The 17,158-nt window shown below is 40.8% G+C and overlaps 1 protein-coding gene across 5 annotated transcripts in view; it reads right to left on the bottom strand.

The window, feature by feature from the left end:
* LOC144770344 (uncharacterized) overlaps positions 1-17,158 on the bottom strand; it is a 502,241-nt gene that overhangs the window by 412,385 nt on the left and 72,698 nt on the right. For all 5 annotated transcript variants that reach the window (XM_078654801.1, XM_078654799.1, XM_078654800.1 and 2 more), the window contains exons 3-4: positions 13,063-13,189; positions 12,036-12,143 (exon numbers count right to left, since the gene is read on the bottom strand). In XM_078654801.1, coding sequence (XP_078510927.1) covers positions 12,036-12,143; positions 13,063-13,189 — 235 coding nt within the window. The remainder of the gene's footprint in view (positions 1-12,035; positions 12,144-13,062; positions 13,190-17,158) is intronic.

Genomic DNA, 17,158 nt, shown 5'->3' with positions numbered 1-17,158 from the left:
GGCAACGCGAACGGCTGTGCGCGTCACGAATAAGAAGCAGTGGATACATTCAACGCACTGCCGACGTGTCTCTCCGGATCTGGTGAACCCTACTGTGTTGTCTGACTACCGAGACATCTTGGACGCGGAGAGGAGCCCAGCTGTTACGCCTCACGAGTCTGAGGGAGCCTTCCCGGACCACACTGCTTCTGGTGGAGTGAAGTACAATCTACGGCCAAGGAAATAATATATTTTTTGTATTTTTCAAGACTGGTTAGTAACCGTTCCGAGGTTTGTGAAACGGAAGCCGGGAATATCAAGGGGGGTGATCAGTTCTGCCCAGTGTAGCGACACCCGTCTTGAATCTCGGAGAAGAAACCAGCGGCAGCCTCGGTTCTCAGCACTATATTTTTATTTTTTAGTTTGGTTTTGAGACTTTGTTCTTTGTACTATGGCACCTATGACACTGAGAAATAGAAGAATTTTGGGTGCAGTTCTTTTTGTTACGACTATAGTGGTAATAGCAGTAATAGCCTGGACTATAGAAAGACTGTTTCCTGCACGAGAATATTTACTGCCTACCACTCCAATTCCATCCGAACATTTCCATTTTACTTTGCCCTATCATGAAGAGAGACATAGACAGACTTACTTGAATAACAGTTTCATTCAAATTTTACACCATACCCACAATATGACAAATACCTCCAATTGTTGGGTATGGATACTGACAACAGCATTTTTTCCCCTCCTGAGGCGGAAGCCGGGAGGTCTCCTACCTTTCCTGTATTTTAGCCGTTTTTTCAACTTTAGCAAATTGTAATTTGCACAATTTATGGTACTTGTGCACACCTGATTTAAGAGGTGTGTAGAGACTCCCTTGCGCTTCGTGGCGCTCTAGGCTCATTCTCCCCCCTCTCTTCAGCTCCGGACCTGCTCTCGGCTGAGTGTTGATGCCGAGGGCAGGGCTCCGGTTTCGGCGGCCATCTTGGGTCGGGTTGGGCTGGTGACGCGCATTGGCAGCGCTACAAAAGGGGCTCGTGTCAGGTGATCGGGTGATACTGACAACAGCATTTTTTCCCCTCCTGAGGCGGAAGCCGGGAGGTCTCCCTCCTTTCCTGTATTTTAGCCGTTTTTTAAACTTTAGCAAATTGTAATTTGCACAATTTATGGTACTTGTGCACACCTGATTTAAGAGGTGTGTAGAGACTCCCTTGCGCTTCGTGGCGCTTTAGGCTCATTCTCCCCCCTCTCTTCAGCTCCGGACCTGCTCTCGGCTGAGTGTTGACGCCGAGGGCAGGGCTCCGGTTTTGGCGGCCATCTTGGGTCGGGTTGGGCTGGTGACGCGCTGTGGCAGCGCTACAAAAACAGACGGTGATGACTCCGCGCAGCGGACGCGTACAGCGGACGCGCCGGACCTGCGCCGGAGTTGTGCCAGAGTCCTGCCCGTCTGCGCTCGTCCGCGCTCGATCGGGCTCAGGGACCAGGCACTCTGGTAGGTGTACTATCTACTCTGCTAATGACCTTCTAGCATTGGATTCAGGCAGGCACATTTTAAACTCCACCACGTGCTCCATCCTCAAGGATTGTAACATCTTTCGATCCCCTAGCCATAGAGACACCTGCCTACCACTGCCATTGAAGCTAGCTACTTTAAATACTAGGTCACTACAGAAACATCACCTGGAAATTTTTACCCTCTTACAGGATGAGACCATTGATATACTGACACTTACTGAAACATGGCTGGGTGATAACTCCTCCCCCGACATCATAGCCGCCCTCCCAAGTGGATATGACATGATCTGGCATAATCGCCCGGAGGGTGTCCGGGGTGGAGGCGTAGCAGCTATCTTTAAAAAGCAACTTACAGTGGCGGAAATCTTAACTGAGACAATAAATTCTGTAGATCTACTCGGGATAAAAATCACCGTGAACAATTCCTGTCTTATCATTCTAACAGTTTACTGTCCACCACAATGTACATCAACATTTAACGACCTTTTTTTCCCTATTATATCGGATATATGCACACGATATAAAAAAATATTGGTGACAGGTGACTTCAACGTTCATTGGGATAAGACAGATAAAGATCTGCCAACACGTCAGTTACAGACCTCTATGACTGCGTTAGGCCTGGAACAATTAGTGAAAGCCCCAACTCACATAAAGGGCCACACTCTCGATCTAATCTGGACTTCTATGCCAGAGGTGGCCCTTATGAGTATTACACCTTGTATTTGGTCTGACCACCATCTACTCCTATGCAATATACCAGTAGATGGCCCTCAGATCAAACTCCCACTAAAAACTAAAAAAGTGCGCCAATGGAAAAAAGTTGATTCAGTAACTCTAACAGATGCCCTTTCCAAACATGTACATAAATTAATGAATTCATATGACAACTCAGACTTAGATCTAAACTATGACACCATAGTAGCTAGTCTCAGACAATCGATTGACCAGATAGCCCCAGAAAAGACACAGAAAATAAAGGGTGTGGAAAAAGGAGCCCCTTGGTTTACCCAGAGCTTGAGGGATCAAAAAAGAAAGCTCCGATATCTTGAGAGATGCTGGAGGAAATCTAAAAACGATACAGATCGCGAACTGTATAGAACATCTTTTCAGTCATATAAAAAACTTATCGTATCAACTAAAAAGGACTATTATGAAACCCGCATAAAAAATGCAGTAAATGTCCAGAAAGAAACCTTCCTAATTTTAAAAGAATTAAGTAAGAAGGAAGAAAAGGTAGATACAGTGATAGACTGCAACACCTTTCAATGCTACTTTCTTGGAAAAGTAGCAACTATCCTGTCAGACATCAAGAAAGATATCCCAAACATGTCTATCATTTCACTGCCCCCTCAAATTCCTCCGACCTCCATTATCTCTAGATTTCCTAGTATAGAGTCGACAACCCTCAGAAAAACTTGCTATTTCAACCAAGTCAGGCTCCCCTGCAGATCCCTGCCCCCTGAAATTTTTCGGTTGGCACTTCCTATCTTGGAGGACCAGATCCTAGACCTCCTAAATAACTCATTAGCCACAGGACTATTACCAGCTAGCTTTAAAGAGGCACGTGTTAAACCCCTGATAAAAAACCAGGGGCTGATCCAACCAGTCTGAAAAACTACAGGCTAATTTCCCAGCTGCCTTTCCTGTCTAAGATTTTGGAACAGCATGTATTAAAATCATTGTCACCTCTCCTGGAATCATATCATCTACTCCAGGAGCGGCAAGCGGGGTTTCGTGCCCACCATAGCACTGAATTAGTAATGCTGTCAGTGCTGGATGAGCTTAGATGCATGGCTGACAGTAAAAAACCAAGCGCCCTGATACTTTTAGACCTTTCAGGGGCGTTTGATACTGTCAGCCATGCACTGCTCCTGGACAGACTAGCCATGTCTGGGATAAAAGAACAAGCTCTCCAATGGCTAACGTCTTTCCTGTCAGGGAGGACGCAGAGGATCCAATTGGGGGATCGTGTATCTGATGTAGGCGTCTTGGAATGTGGAGTTCCGCAAGGGTCCGCACTCTCGCCACTCCTATTCAATTTATATCTGCAGCCACTGATAGACTCTTTGGTAAAAATGGGCTGTAAAGTCTTTAACTATGCCGATGATACTCAGCTGTTGCTGAGTATCGATAATACAACATCGGCTCAGTCCATGGCCCAAAAGATATTGCGGTTTACAGTGACCTGGATGACGTCTAACCTATTAAAAATCAATCCAGATAAAACGGAGGTCCTAGTAGTTTCAACTATTGCCTCACCCTGGAATGATCTGTTCTGGCCCCAAGAACTTGGACCTACCCCAAAGCCATGCCCCAGCGTAAAGAGCCTTGGTATTAAGATCGACCAGGAGCTCTCGATGACCAGCCAAGTATCCGCTGTGGTCGGATCATGTACCAACTTGATTAGGCAGTTGCGAAAGCTAGCCCCTTTGCTTTCTACAAATATGCTTCGAACTATTGTCTCAGCTACAATAGTCTCCAGAATCGACTATGGGAATGCACTATATCTAGGTCTTCCAAAAAATGTAATCAACCGTCTACAAGTCCCCCTGAATGACGCAGCACGGTTGATTTTTGGATTACCTAGACAGACCCATGCTTCCCCTCTGCTTTACAGGTTACACTGGCTCCCTGTAAAGCAGAGGGTTGAATTTAAAAGCCTGTGCATTGCCCATAAGGCAATTTATGCCTATATAAAAGAGAGGCTTGAAGTGTATAATCCCAAGCGAGCTCTACGATCTGCCAATTCTCAACTGCTATTATGCCCGCGTTTTAAAATGGCGACCAAAGGTGGTAGATCCTTTTCAGTCCAAGCCCCTACCATTTGGAATAAGCTACCGGAGGTCCTTCGTAAAGAATCTAATCTTCTCCGTTTTAGGAAATGTCTGAAGACATTGCTCTTCAGGGACGCTTTCGCATCCCTGTAAGATTGGTCGGTAATCTGTATTCTTCGTCACCCTACTTCTTGTTGCTGTACTTTGTCAGAAGCGCCTTGAGACCTGTCGGCGATTTGGCGCGATATAAAACTCAGATACAAATACAAATATGTGGGATGTTGCCTGGACATCAGAAGAGAGGAGGAACTCCTCTTATTCCTCTTCCTTTTTCTCACAATGGTTCATGTAATGCTTGGTACACTCTTCTCTTTACCTTAAGATGGCCAACAAAAGGTGGACTACTTTTCCGATTGAACAAGGTCTGTTACAACGATCGAGATGGCTATCCACAAGCAGAAGGAACTAAATTCGAGTGGGAAGAATATCGACCGGACAATGTATCTACACCTCGTATCTTCACTAATCAGAGACTTACAAATATGTCTAGTTTACATGTGATTACGGTTATTGAAACAAAAGCAGATCTTTGCATTAGAAATAAAGGAACAATTCCAGTAGGGAGGAGTGAATGCAATACTACTCTCACATTTGATACACCCAATGGTATTACTTTTGTGTCCTCACGAAACACTTATTTTATTTGCGGTAATAAAGGTTATCATCGTCTTCCTCTTGGATGGTTAGGCACATGTTATATATCTTTTGTATTACCCCCTGTGTTTATTGCCCCGCCTATGTACCATAATGATTTTGTATTGTATCACGATTTTATATTGAATAGAGTTAAGAGAACATTGGACCTTGATGATGTCGACCAAACTGATACCTCATTACAGCAATATGTAGATTTTAATTTAGGCCTGTTCTCTTTTGTTGGTGCTGCTTTAATCAGCAGGAAAACAAGGCGGCTAACACGTGTTGTGGAAGCAGTTGCTAATGAAACTGCCTCTGCTTTAGGGAATATAACTGAAGAACTCCAGATTACGAGAATTGTTACGCTTCAGAACCGAATGGTTCTGGACGTAGTATTAGCTGATCGTGGGGGTGCATGCCGCATCATCGGAAGTAGTTGTTGTGTTTATGTCCCTGATAATTCACCATCTGTGTATGATGCCATTTCTAAATTGCACAAAATTGCTGCTGAAATTCACCCTGACAATGGTACTTGGACTTTTCTGGCTGGTTTTGGACTCTGCTCAGTACATGGGGTTGGAAACTGTTAACGGTTCTATGTGTGATTATTGGGATATTTTTCTTCTGTTGCTTATGTATCCAATGTGGCCCTACTTTATGCTCTGTATGTATTACAGCCTGTATCCCATCCAAACGAGCTATTGCTAAAAATGTACAGATGAGTAATGTCGAAGTAATGAAAATAATGATGATTGACATTGATGATGAACATCCGGATTACTTCCATCATGAGGTAGCTTCAGCTAAACGCTAAAAGGGCCCTCTGTCGTAATTTGGCAGAACCTGAGTTAGCGTTTAGCTCAGCTACACAAGCTTTTCTGTTAACTTGACTATAACGTGCGGGGGCCATTTTGTATTTGGTGGCTTCCATTTTGTATGAACATGCGGCCTCGTGGTCAGCGTGCCCTTTCGTCCTTCCTCCATGCCAATGAACCTTTACCCTGCCCAGCAACAGGCTATTTTTAGCAATGGTCAATCTCGCGCATGCGTAGACCCGATCTCTGGACTAACGTGTGGTCACTCCTTAGGAATGTTCCCCGAACTGACCAGTGGTATCAAGCCCCTCCCACATGCTGGCTGTGTTCCAAAAATGCCCTTATATGTACTCAAAACTGTTCAAATGTATACCGCCTACCTTTTTATTGCTGTTAACTTGTATAAAAGAGGTCGCGCACCGATGTTCGGTGTGATACTTCTTGCATTGCCGAAGGGTGCTGTAGGAATGTACCACCACCCCATGGGGTCCTAATAAACTTGTCTTTTGCATTTTTCAGTTTCCGTGCCAATTTCCATTATATGGTGTTCGAGAGTTTTTGCAGAGTATGTAGGCCTGTCAGAACCCGATACCTCAGCATGGACACTAGCCTCTTTCCTAGATATATTTTGTTCCAATCGGGAACTCCTCATTTCTAGAATGGTACTTGCACTGTGACCATTCCCTTACTAAAACAGGACTCAATGCCAATCATTTGTTGTTTACTGAAAAATTGTCTGTAAACTTGGGCAAAACACTGAAGAGGTGGCACATAGCAAATGTTTATTTTCCACATACAAAGGCTATTCTGGTGATGCACGTCTAGTACTGGTTCTGTACTGCATCTGGAACCATAGTATACCTAGACGCCTACCTGAACTTGGTGGGTACTTTTGTTAGAAACTGTCTCCATTATCTGAAAAGGTAAACAGGCAGAGAGCATGCACATAATTCCACATACATCACTGCATTCCCTGCTGCTAATCTAGAGCAAGAAATCACACGTGAGGGGAGATTAAGTGATCTGACTAAAATCAAAGCATGTTGAGCCGACCCGGAAACTCAAAACTGGCTCCCCAGAGCCGAAGTCAGCAGCTCTGGCCATTACCCCACACCCTCTTCCCCATATTACACAGATTTCAAAGTCATGCGCCACTTCAATGATACGTTATGTCCTGCATAGATATAGATTTTGAGAGGGCCTTAGCAATAAATATGAGCTAAAAGAACAGACTCTTTCCAGTTAATCTGTTGTTGCAAGTCAGGGTATCACAGCCTTTATGAATCAGGCCTTCACGCACCTTGGTATAGTCAGCCTGAAACATGTAGCCGGCGTTTTTTTTTTTTTTTAACTAACCAGGCTATGAAATCAACTTCTATATCTATAAAGTGGTGTGTCGCCTAAGCAACCCACCTACACCAGCTGCAAGAGGCATATATGACCTTCCATATCTTCACTACTGCTCGACAATACAATGCATCCATATTACACATTCAGAATCCATATTCCTGCAGATTAGAGAGTTAAATCTGTACCTGCTCAGTGTACAATCTGGATAATTAACAGAACATAGGTATAACAGAATGAAATAGTTCTTGCAGTGTATCCCCTGATATTTCAGGCCAGAACGGTTCATGAGAAATCTGTAGTCACTCTAAGAAGGATCGGAGAGGTGTGGTGCTGCAGCCAGGGTGGCTGGCTCCGGAGCGCGGGGCCAAGGTTCCATCCCCAGCGTGGGAGCCAGATCAGCTCAGTAAGTAAGTAAATTCTTTATTGCTCGGTTAATTAAAACCATTACAATGTATAACATTTTGCGGCATTTAAAACAACTTTTAAGGAATGGGGAAGGAATAATAAGTAGCAGAAGGGAAGGGGAAGAAAGTTTAAAAGACGAGTATAAAAACTATGTTACAAAAAGGCTGTCACTGGTTCCAGTGAGCTTTGCTGGAGCACAAAATTGTCATTCAAGCAGTGTTCTTAGGTCTCGACGAGGATCGGTTCGATGGCTGTAGGCCAGATCAGATCAGCTCAGCATCATGTGACTCTGGGCAATAGCTCACTCAATCTCCCTGACGACCGCCAGCACCTTGAAACCCTTACGGGTGATTATCTTCGGGACAACTGAATAGATTGTTCAACCCTTGTGACATTACTGTTTTTACAATAATGATCCAGAGAACATTAACCAACTCTCAATGATTTCTTTAGACTGAACTTCATGTTCAGTCCCTGCATCCTTGGCACTGATAGGAGCCCTGTACTTTTCATCGACTGGTCATACAAGTTTACCATTCCACAGTAACTAACAGAATCACTGACAAAATATCGACCTAGAAAACATCGACCTACAGAAATATCGATGCTGAAAGGCAAAAAAAGGATATCGAAGGCAAGAATATCGACATCCTATCTACAACATGGTAAGTACAAAAATTTTAAAATGAAAATATAGATGTTAAAAATATCGATGTAAAAATATAAATGTAAAATTAAGTAAATAATAAATAAAATACACATAGTTAAAAATATCTAATAAAGTTTAAAATTAATAAATACATATATATTAATAATACATTAATTAAACATATACAGAAAATATATAATATACACGTACTTAATACGTTTTAATAATTATTTTAATAATTTATAAATTAATAAAAAATATTATAAATTACAACTACATTTACAAACATAAAACAAAAACAAATAAAGTATATAATTATGTTTAATAAATTTAAAAAATTTAATATACTTTTAATATTTTTTAAATTAAATATATACTACATTATCTAAAATTATACAAAAAATATTAAATAGCTAAATAAACAGAAATACTATTCAAAATCCATAAGTAAAAAAAAATACAGTAATACAAATTTTGGATAGCATAGAACTTAAACTTACCATTACCACTCCAGAGAGCGCGACAGTAGAGAAACCATTAGATAGCGTAGGGGTAAAAATTACTATTCCAACTCCAGGGAGTGCAACAGTAGGGAAAGCATTGGATTAAGTAGGGGTAAAAATTACTATTCCAACTCCAAAAAGTGCAACAGTAGGGAAAGCGTTGGATAGCGTAGGGGTAAAAATTACTATTCCAACTCCAGAGTGTGCAACAGTACGGGAAGCGTTGGATAGCGTAGGGGTAAAAATTACTATTCTAACTCCAAAAAGTGCAATAGTAGGGAAAGCTTTCGATAGCGTAGGGGTAAAAATTACTATTCCCTCTCCAGAGAGTGCAACAGTAGGGAAAGCGTTGGCTAGCGTAGGGGTAAAAATTGCTATTCCCACTCCAGAGAGTGCAACAGTAGGGAAAGCGTTGGATAGCGTAGGGGTAAAAATTACTATTCCAACTCCAGAGAGTGCACCAGTAGGGAAAGCGTTGGATAGCGTAGAAGTTAAATATAACAGACTTATAAATAATTGTTGTAAATAAAATAATTAATAATTGAATTTTTTAAAAACTCTACATCATTTGCAAATACCCATTAATAATTACTAAAAACATAATTACAATTGAATCATTAATACATTAACAATAGATACCAATAAATATGAATGACCAAACAATAAATATTTAACCCCAAAATATTTTTCAAAACAAAAAAATATGAATCATTAAAAATGTATTAACAATTAAAAATGGTAAACAATAAATTTATTTTTTACATCCAAAAATATGTTTTATGAAAAAATAATTACCAATTAATAAAATATAATTTCCAATTAATAAAAAGTTATTAACAATTAAAAATATGAATTACCAGTTAAAAAAAAGTAAACAAATAAAAAAAAATGCCAATTGAAAAATGTAATTACCAAATATAAACAATAATTACCAATTAAAAAAATTACTTACCAATTAAAATAAGTAATTAATTAATTAATTAAAAATAAAATAATTATCAATACCAATAAAAAGAAAATCATTACTTAATTACAATTAAAATACGTCCCACCCAATTCCCCTATAAACCCACAACCTGATACAGAACTTAAATGCAAAAATTAATTAAAATTAATTTACAATTACTAAAAATTCATAATTAATATACTATAATTAAATTACTTCCCACCCTATTCCCCTATAAACCCACAACCCACTCCAGTACTAAAACATAAAATTAAATTAAAAATTACATTATTAATATATAAAAAATAGTACACATATAATTTAAAACAAATTAAATACTTAACAAAATACATATAAGATATACATATAAAATACATAACAAAATACATAACAACAAACAAATATCGATATTAGTAACATTGAAATTAGTAACATCAATATATTTGATATAGATATTACTAACTTTGATATTACTTACATCGATATATAAAAAAATCGATATTACTTACCTTAGGGTCGATATTATGTCCAAAGATATTCTTGACCTCGATATTCTTCACCTTCGATATTTCCAACTCGATATTACTGTAGGTCGATATTTAGGAATCGACATTTAGACTGTGCACCTAACGAACAGTAGTAGTTTTTCATTGTAAAATCATCCTGGTCCCTACGTACCCATCAAACCCTCTTATCTTGTACCCTCTCCACCATGGTAGCCTGACAACTAAGCTATGTTATAACCCAGGACAGTTGGCAATGCTGTAAGGCATTACATGGTAAATACATCGCTAGATTGTGTGTGCCCCCAAAACCTGTCCTGTAACTGTTCTTTTTTAGAGAAGCCTTATTGTTGCTACCCATGTTCTACCTTTCGTGTATATTACTTAGATTTAGCAAACAGATTTCCTCTGCACAAGGCTTGAGAAAAACGTTTCACTATACAAAGGCAAGATTGATAGATGTTATGGAACGCAGAGATAGGTGCAAAGGGAGCAGTGTAAGGGGGTACTGGTGGAAAGGGGTATGAAGTATGGTTCAAGGTGAGGAGTGTAGTGCACAGGGAGCACGGAAGGAAGCTTGGGGAAACAACGCAGGGTGGACACAGTGAAGGGCCCAAATGGGAAATAACAAAGAACACAAGGGCAACAGCAACAAAGGGAGCACAGCAGAAAGCAGCAAAGGACGCAAGAGAGGAGGAGGAGCAATGGGGGAGCCACAAGGGATGGAAGGCGGGGTAAGGTGCAAAGGATGAAAGGGGGAAGCAGCGAAGGATGCTATGGGGGAAGCAACAAAAGATACGAGGAAGGAGCAAATGAGGGCACAGTAAAAGGGGAGCAAAAAAGGGCACACGCCGGGAAGCATCAGCGCACAAGTAGTTTAAATTAGGATTGGTCCCCAACCCTGCAATACAGTTCTCAGTTGTAAATTCTTAAGACTTGGGGCCCAGCGGACACCCCAAGTCATGCGAGAGCCGCACCACTGGAAAATAATGAGCTCCACAGGCCAGCTGAGAAACAAGTTTGGCGTTCCCCGAAGAATTTATACTGGGTGATGTCCCACTACAATCTTCCCCCTACTGAAGGCTGGTTGTGTCTTTAAATAGTCCCTGATCTGACCGGAGTACAGTTTGTATAATGGCTAGTAAATCCCCTGTAGCGACTGGAATTTGGCACTGAGAGTGTTGGCACCCAAAAGTTGCTTTAAGTGCTTGACGCTGAAGGATGAATTGTTTGTGTAGGGACGTAAAAGGGCGTGGGTGAACTATTTTTTACTATTTTTCTCTGGAAACACAGCACCTGGTGTTTCGTTTTGCTCATTCATCCAGTGCACCAAGAGAAAGAAGCCACTGATAGATACAAAGCAGATGAGTCATAGCAACGTTGCTACCTCCGTCACACGGAGATTACTGATGAACACAAAATAAACCTCAACAAGTCTTAAAGACCACCGGAGAGCACAACTCAGAAGATAACATTGACAATAGTGTTAATGTCATAGAAAATCTAGTAACTAGCGTATAAACGTTAATAAAAATGTCTGGAGATGTATCTCGGCCCAGTGTTTGATAACGTACCTATAAAAAACAAGTTGTAGTCTTCTGTCAAGATAGAGCACTGGCAGGACAAAGCGTCGTTTACTGTGCCATGCATTATCTGTTTCTAATCCTCTACCATTGCAGAGTAAGCCCCGTCTGGCTGATGTAGCTGTCCCCGAAGAGGAAAATGTCCAAAGTGAGTAACATAGTTACCCATTTAAAGTACAATAATACTGATGGTCTTGGGACGCTAGAAATAGGCAACAGTACCCACACATGATACTGCCCTGTACCGGCTCCAACCGGAGTGGAAGAAAAGGCTTCAAACCTATTAGCATAACTATTCCACCATAACTCACCTGAGCTAGGGCGGCTTTCTCGCTTCTTGCAGACGGGGTGATGGGAAACGTAAGGCTTCTCTTCTTTTTTTAACCGGAACAAAGTATCAGAATTGACAATTGAATAACCTGTGTAAATAAAGGGAAGCACATTTCAAAATTCTAACACACAAGTCTGATTTCAACAAAATGGCAAAAGACAGTATAGGGTTTCCTGTTAAAAGCCTGTAACCGTAGATGTTTTGATTGTACAGTTAAAAAACACAATTAGATTAAATACATATAGAAAACATGATGTTTAAGATATACTGCCATATAGTGCAAGACCTGGGCTGAGGAGGCAGTAACCACCCTTAAAACAAAAGTGACATTTAGCAATTTCAGCTGGTCCATGTACCCACTGGGGGGAAACACAGTTTATCCCAGAAAACCTTGACTGGGCAGGGTGGCACAGCTTCACAAAGTCATTCAGAAACCTTTTGCACCTACAGTTTACTTCTTTAGATGTTTCAGGAGTACCCTCAAGAGTGAGTGGTTAAGTGCTCTGAGTGAGGGACTGCGACCACGTCGGAGGCTAAAACCATGCACTGCTAGGGATCTTCCCCATGTCAGTTTAACTGAATTATATGCTGGTGAATGGTCTGTGTGATGAGACAGCAGAAGCCTCTAAGCAGACTGCTGCAGTCAATTAATCTCAACTTTGATACCAAATATATAGCGGACACTCCATCGAGTGGCAAACAAAATCCTTGCAGATTGTGTTTTGATTTGATTTTACCACTCAGCATTTTAGCACACAGCTCTGGTGTGGAAGGAAGCTAGCCTCCGGCACAGCTATATTAAGTACCTTTCAATGATTAAATGCTTCAAACCTGTTAGCAGTTTGAGCCCAAACCCTCCATGCATGCTTCACACCTGTTAGCAGTTTGAGACCAAACCCTCCATGCATGCGTCACACCTGTTAGCAGTTTGAGACCAAACCCTCCATGCATGCGTCACACCTGTTAGCAGTTTGAGACCAAACCCTCCATGCAGCAAGTGTTCTTACCCATCGAAATCAACACGCAGTGGATTTCACGCATAACATTCGTGTATAATTCCTTCCGCCATTCCTCCAGATCCTCCCACTCATCTTCAGAGAAGTACACAGCTACATCATGGAATGTTACAGGCACCTAAAACAACAAAGTACGGCATGCTCAATGTAAGCTGTATACCTGAAAGGCATTCAATTCAATGGATTTATTGTTTGGCTTTTGTTCCTTGCAACATACAGTAATGCAAATACATAAAATATCTACAAATGAACATATCACCACTGACAGGTAAAATAGAATTAATTCAATAAACGCTTGTGCAAGTTAACTATAGGTAATTTAGGTCACAACCTGTTTGCATAATCATAGATTTAGGTCAAAGAGGTGGTGATACGTTGGTGTATCAAACCATAAAAGCCTCGTAACTTTACCAAGGTAGGGAACTGGAGGTGATGGGGCTTCAGGGTGAGCCGGCCTCCAACCACATATGTCAAACACTAGAAAACCACCAGATTAACTGACAAACTATTAATCTATGAGTTAATATCCACCTCAAGCCTATCTATGGAAACACAAAAAAATGTGGCGGATGTCCTCACACACCCCCAGGTGTTTTGCTTCATCATGGGACTCCCCTTCGCTCTTTAAAAAACCCTGTTTGATGAAGAGCAGGCCTTCACTTTATAGTAAATGAGGCACATCTAACTACTGAACCTGTGATGTGAATATAAAAACCAATGTGATGTCAAAACTACTTTTAATTTTTCAAGGATGTATTACATGGTGTTAAAAAACCAGGGTGGAGACTAAGGGAATTAGTAACACGTCCCCACTTAGATCGTCAACATGTTTCTGCCCTGTTGCTCATAGGAGTCCATGGCAATCATCAGGAACACGGGGTCATACTGTGGCAAGCGACCCTATTAATGCCCCTGTCGGCTAGGGCTGACCTTCGTCGTCCAGTTCTTTCCCATGTCCCTAGAACAAGCCCAATAAAACACTCAACTATAACGATAGGCTAAAGTCAAAAGACAAATATTTAGAATGCACATTTGCATGCACAGAAATGTGCCTTTGACACTGCACTTGTGCATCACACATTACATGTTAAAATGATATGAGGCCAGCTCACATCCCCCATACCCTAACTCTGAGTCATTTGTGCCCCGTGGAGGAAGGGCTCAGGAACCCCTGTAGTCACACACTGTGAAGGGAAATAACAAACATCTACAACATAGCCCTCTTACCACATTATAGTTTAAGTCAGTTGTTTACAACTTAGCCCTATTGCCACAATACAGTTAAAGTCAAAAGTGCCAGAGAAACACTTCCCCTAACTGCCCACTCATTACTCCAAGGTGCGTGTGGTCTGAACTATTTGTGTGGCAATGGACGCCCCTCTGATTGGTGGACTGGTTGGGAGTAAATTAATCCCCGTGGTGTGTGAAATACTGCCCGCTAATTAACTCAGGTTAGCGGCAGCTGTGTGTACTCTTGTAGGTGTGGTCCAATGTGTGCAGTTCCCGTTGGGTACCCGTGAGGCCCAGGGCATGGTGACCTTGCAGTCGGACCCGATACGTTGCTGTATGGCATCAAAGTTTCTTTTTGTTATACTGGAGCTTATTGTCAGGACTTATGCTCCGCCCTCTATCTTACCTGTGACACCTCTATTCAGCTGGTACACTAGTTCCATGATATAAACTTCAACACACAAAGGGGGAAAAACAACTGCTGATTATCACATATCAAATTCATTCACACAACAGGCAGGCGGAAAGCTTGGAAATCATCATCTGAATTGTTAAACCTATTGAACTATTCACCAAAATATAAGCAGCGAAGAAATACATTGCTGCTTTTTACACACAAGTCCAGCACCAAATATTAACATAGATTGGCAAAGCAAGCCATTCATGTTGAATGAAGTAGTTTTGTTGGAATTTTGTTTAAAGAGTATTTAGGTGTTGAAGATAATTGAATTGCAGCAGAAATGTATATACTTACAACACTGGTTAGTTTGTTTGTAAGATGAATGGGGAATGTTGTGTTATTTAAATTACCAAGTTTAATCATTTCCAGAATACATACAGCAATTGCTAAAGAATATTTGAAATTAAATAGTTAAGTGTCATGCAATGATCAGGTTACAAGGGCATTAGGCTAGTGCCCTTCCATTTCTGGTGTTTTGCAGCAGAGTTTCTCGTTGCTCAAATGGGTGTAATTTCTGATATTTATATAGGTTTCCCTCATCTTCATTTGAAAGGCAAATAAGTGTCACTCACAGTCGTTGAATGTCACTCATAATTACACTGAAATTATGAAAATGTCACACATAAGTAATCTGAAATCTTGGCAGCTTTGGTTGATAGATTTTTTTTTATACCTGACAACTGAAATTATCTTATACATACATATATGCACATGGCACTTGGTAAGGTTTTATTGGCTGAAAAAACCCTCTATATAAATATCAATATGTGCATAGAAGCAGCAATATTTACTTGATCGGATGTGCACATGTATCTTGTGGTGAAGAATGCAAATTTAGCAAGCATTCTCTCTACATATTTACCTTTGTTTACATAGAAGCAGCAAATATAACATTGCCTTATATACACATGTATCTTGTAGTGCAATATACATTTTCCCCTCATATAAATGTATCTGCTGATAACAGGAAGCATAGTTCAATGTACAACGACACATGTGCAACTTCCTCTCTATGCCATAAGAAGCATAGTTTGTCACATCCAAGAATACTGAGAACACTGTTGTATTGTGAAAATAGTTGTCATGTGGGGAAGAGACACTTTTTGACCAATCTTCTGAAGTTAAGATGGTTGTTGGCGGATGTCATGTGTGTGGGTAGTGAATTCCATATTTTGACTGCTTGAACCGAGAAAGATGTTCCATCCATTTTTATTTCTTGTATGTAGGAACGTTGAGGTGGGGAGCCATTCTCAAGCGTAGGTACCTTTGTTGTATTTGTTGATTTTCTTCCTGATGAAGAGTGGTGCTGTGCCATGTATTGCTTTATGTATGATACAAATCAGCTTAATGGTGGATAGTCTGGTAACTGGTAACCAGTGTAAGGCATTTATTATTTATTTATTTATTAATGAAATTTGTTAAGCGCAAGCAATTGCCCGAAGGCGTCTCGGAGCTAGATAGTGACTGCTCAGAACGGGAAGATGATAAAGCTTTATTGGTTGAAAAGCCAGGTCTTTATTTTCCTTCTTAAGAGAGTAAGAGTAGGGCAAGATCTAATGTCCGCATCAAGTGAGTTCCATAGTTTAGATGTGGCAACAATGAAGCGGCGGTCACCCCATGAAGCTGTTTTGGTTCGGGGCACAGTCATCAACAGGGCATTCATGGAGCGTAGTGTTCTGTTAGGGGCGTAGAATGCCAAACAGTTGATGAGAAAGCGGGGCCCTAGCTTACGGGAGGCTTTATAAGCTATACAAAGTGCCTTACATTTAATTTGATTGTTCACCGCCAGCCAGTGATAATTTTTAATCACTTGGGTGATGGATTTAAATTTTGGGTTCCCAGAGAGCATCCTAGCAGCTGCATTTTACACAGACTGTAATTTGCAAATTACTTTCTGTTGAGCGTTAATGAAGAGTCCGTTACAGTAGTCCAGGGTTGACATAACAAAAGGCGTAACTAATGTTTTACCTGAGTCGGGGGGGAGAAAAGGAAGAATCGTTTTGATAGATTTAAGTTTGTAGAAGGCAGTTGAAACTATGGAGTTTGCATGAGCAGCAAATGTTAATTTGTCATCTAGTAGTACCCCCAAGTTTTTAACTTTAGTAGTTGGTATAGGCGGGGAGCCTAATTCATTGGGCCACCATGCTCCTGGCCAATCGGGGGACAGATTTCCAAAGATCATTACCTCCGTCTTATTAGAGTTTAACTTAAGACAGTTGGTCGTCATCCAGTTGCTGATAGACACCATTCCTTGTTGAAAATTAGCCGCAATTTTATCTCCGTTATTTTTTATGGCTAGTATCAATTGGGTATCATCTGCATAGGATGTTAGGCTCATCCCAAAGTCCTTAATAACCCTAGCTAGATCTGTCACGTAGACATTAAATAGCGTTGGAC

The sequence above is a fragment of the Lissotriton helveticus genome, chromosome 7 (assembly GCF_964261635.1).
Source record: "Lissotriton helveticus chromosome 7, aLisHel1.1, whole genome shotgun sequence".
In the NCBI taxonomy this organism is placed as follows: Eukaryota; Metazoa; Chordata; class Amphibia; order Caudata; family Salamandridae; genus Lissotriton; species Lissotriton helveticus.
This window is presented reverse-complemented; position numbering and strand designations above follow the sequence as displayed.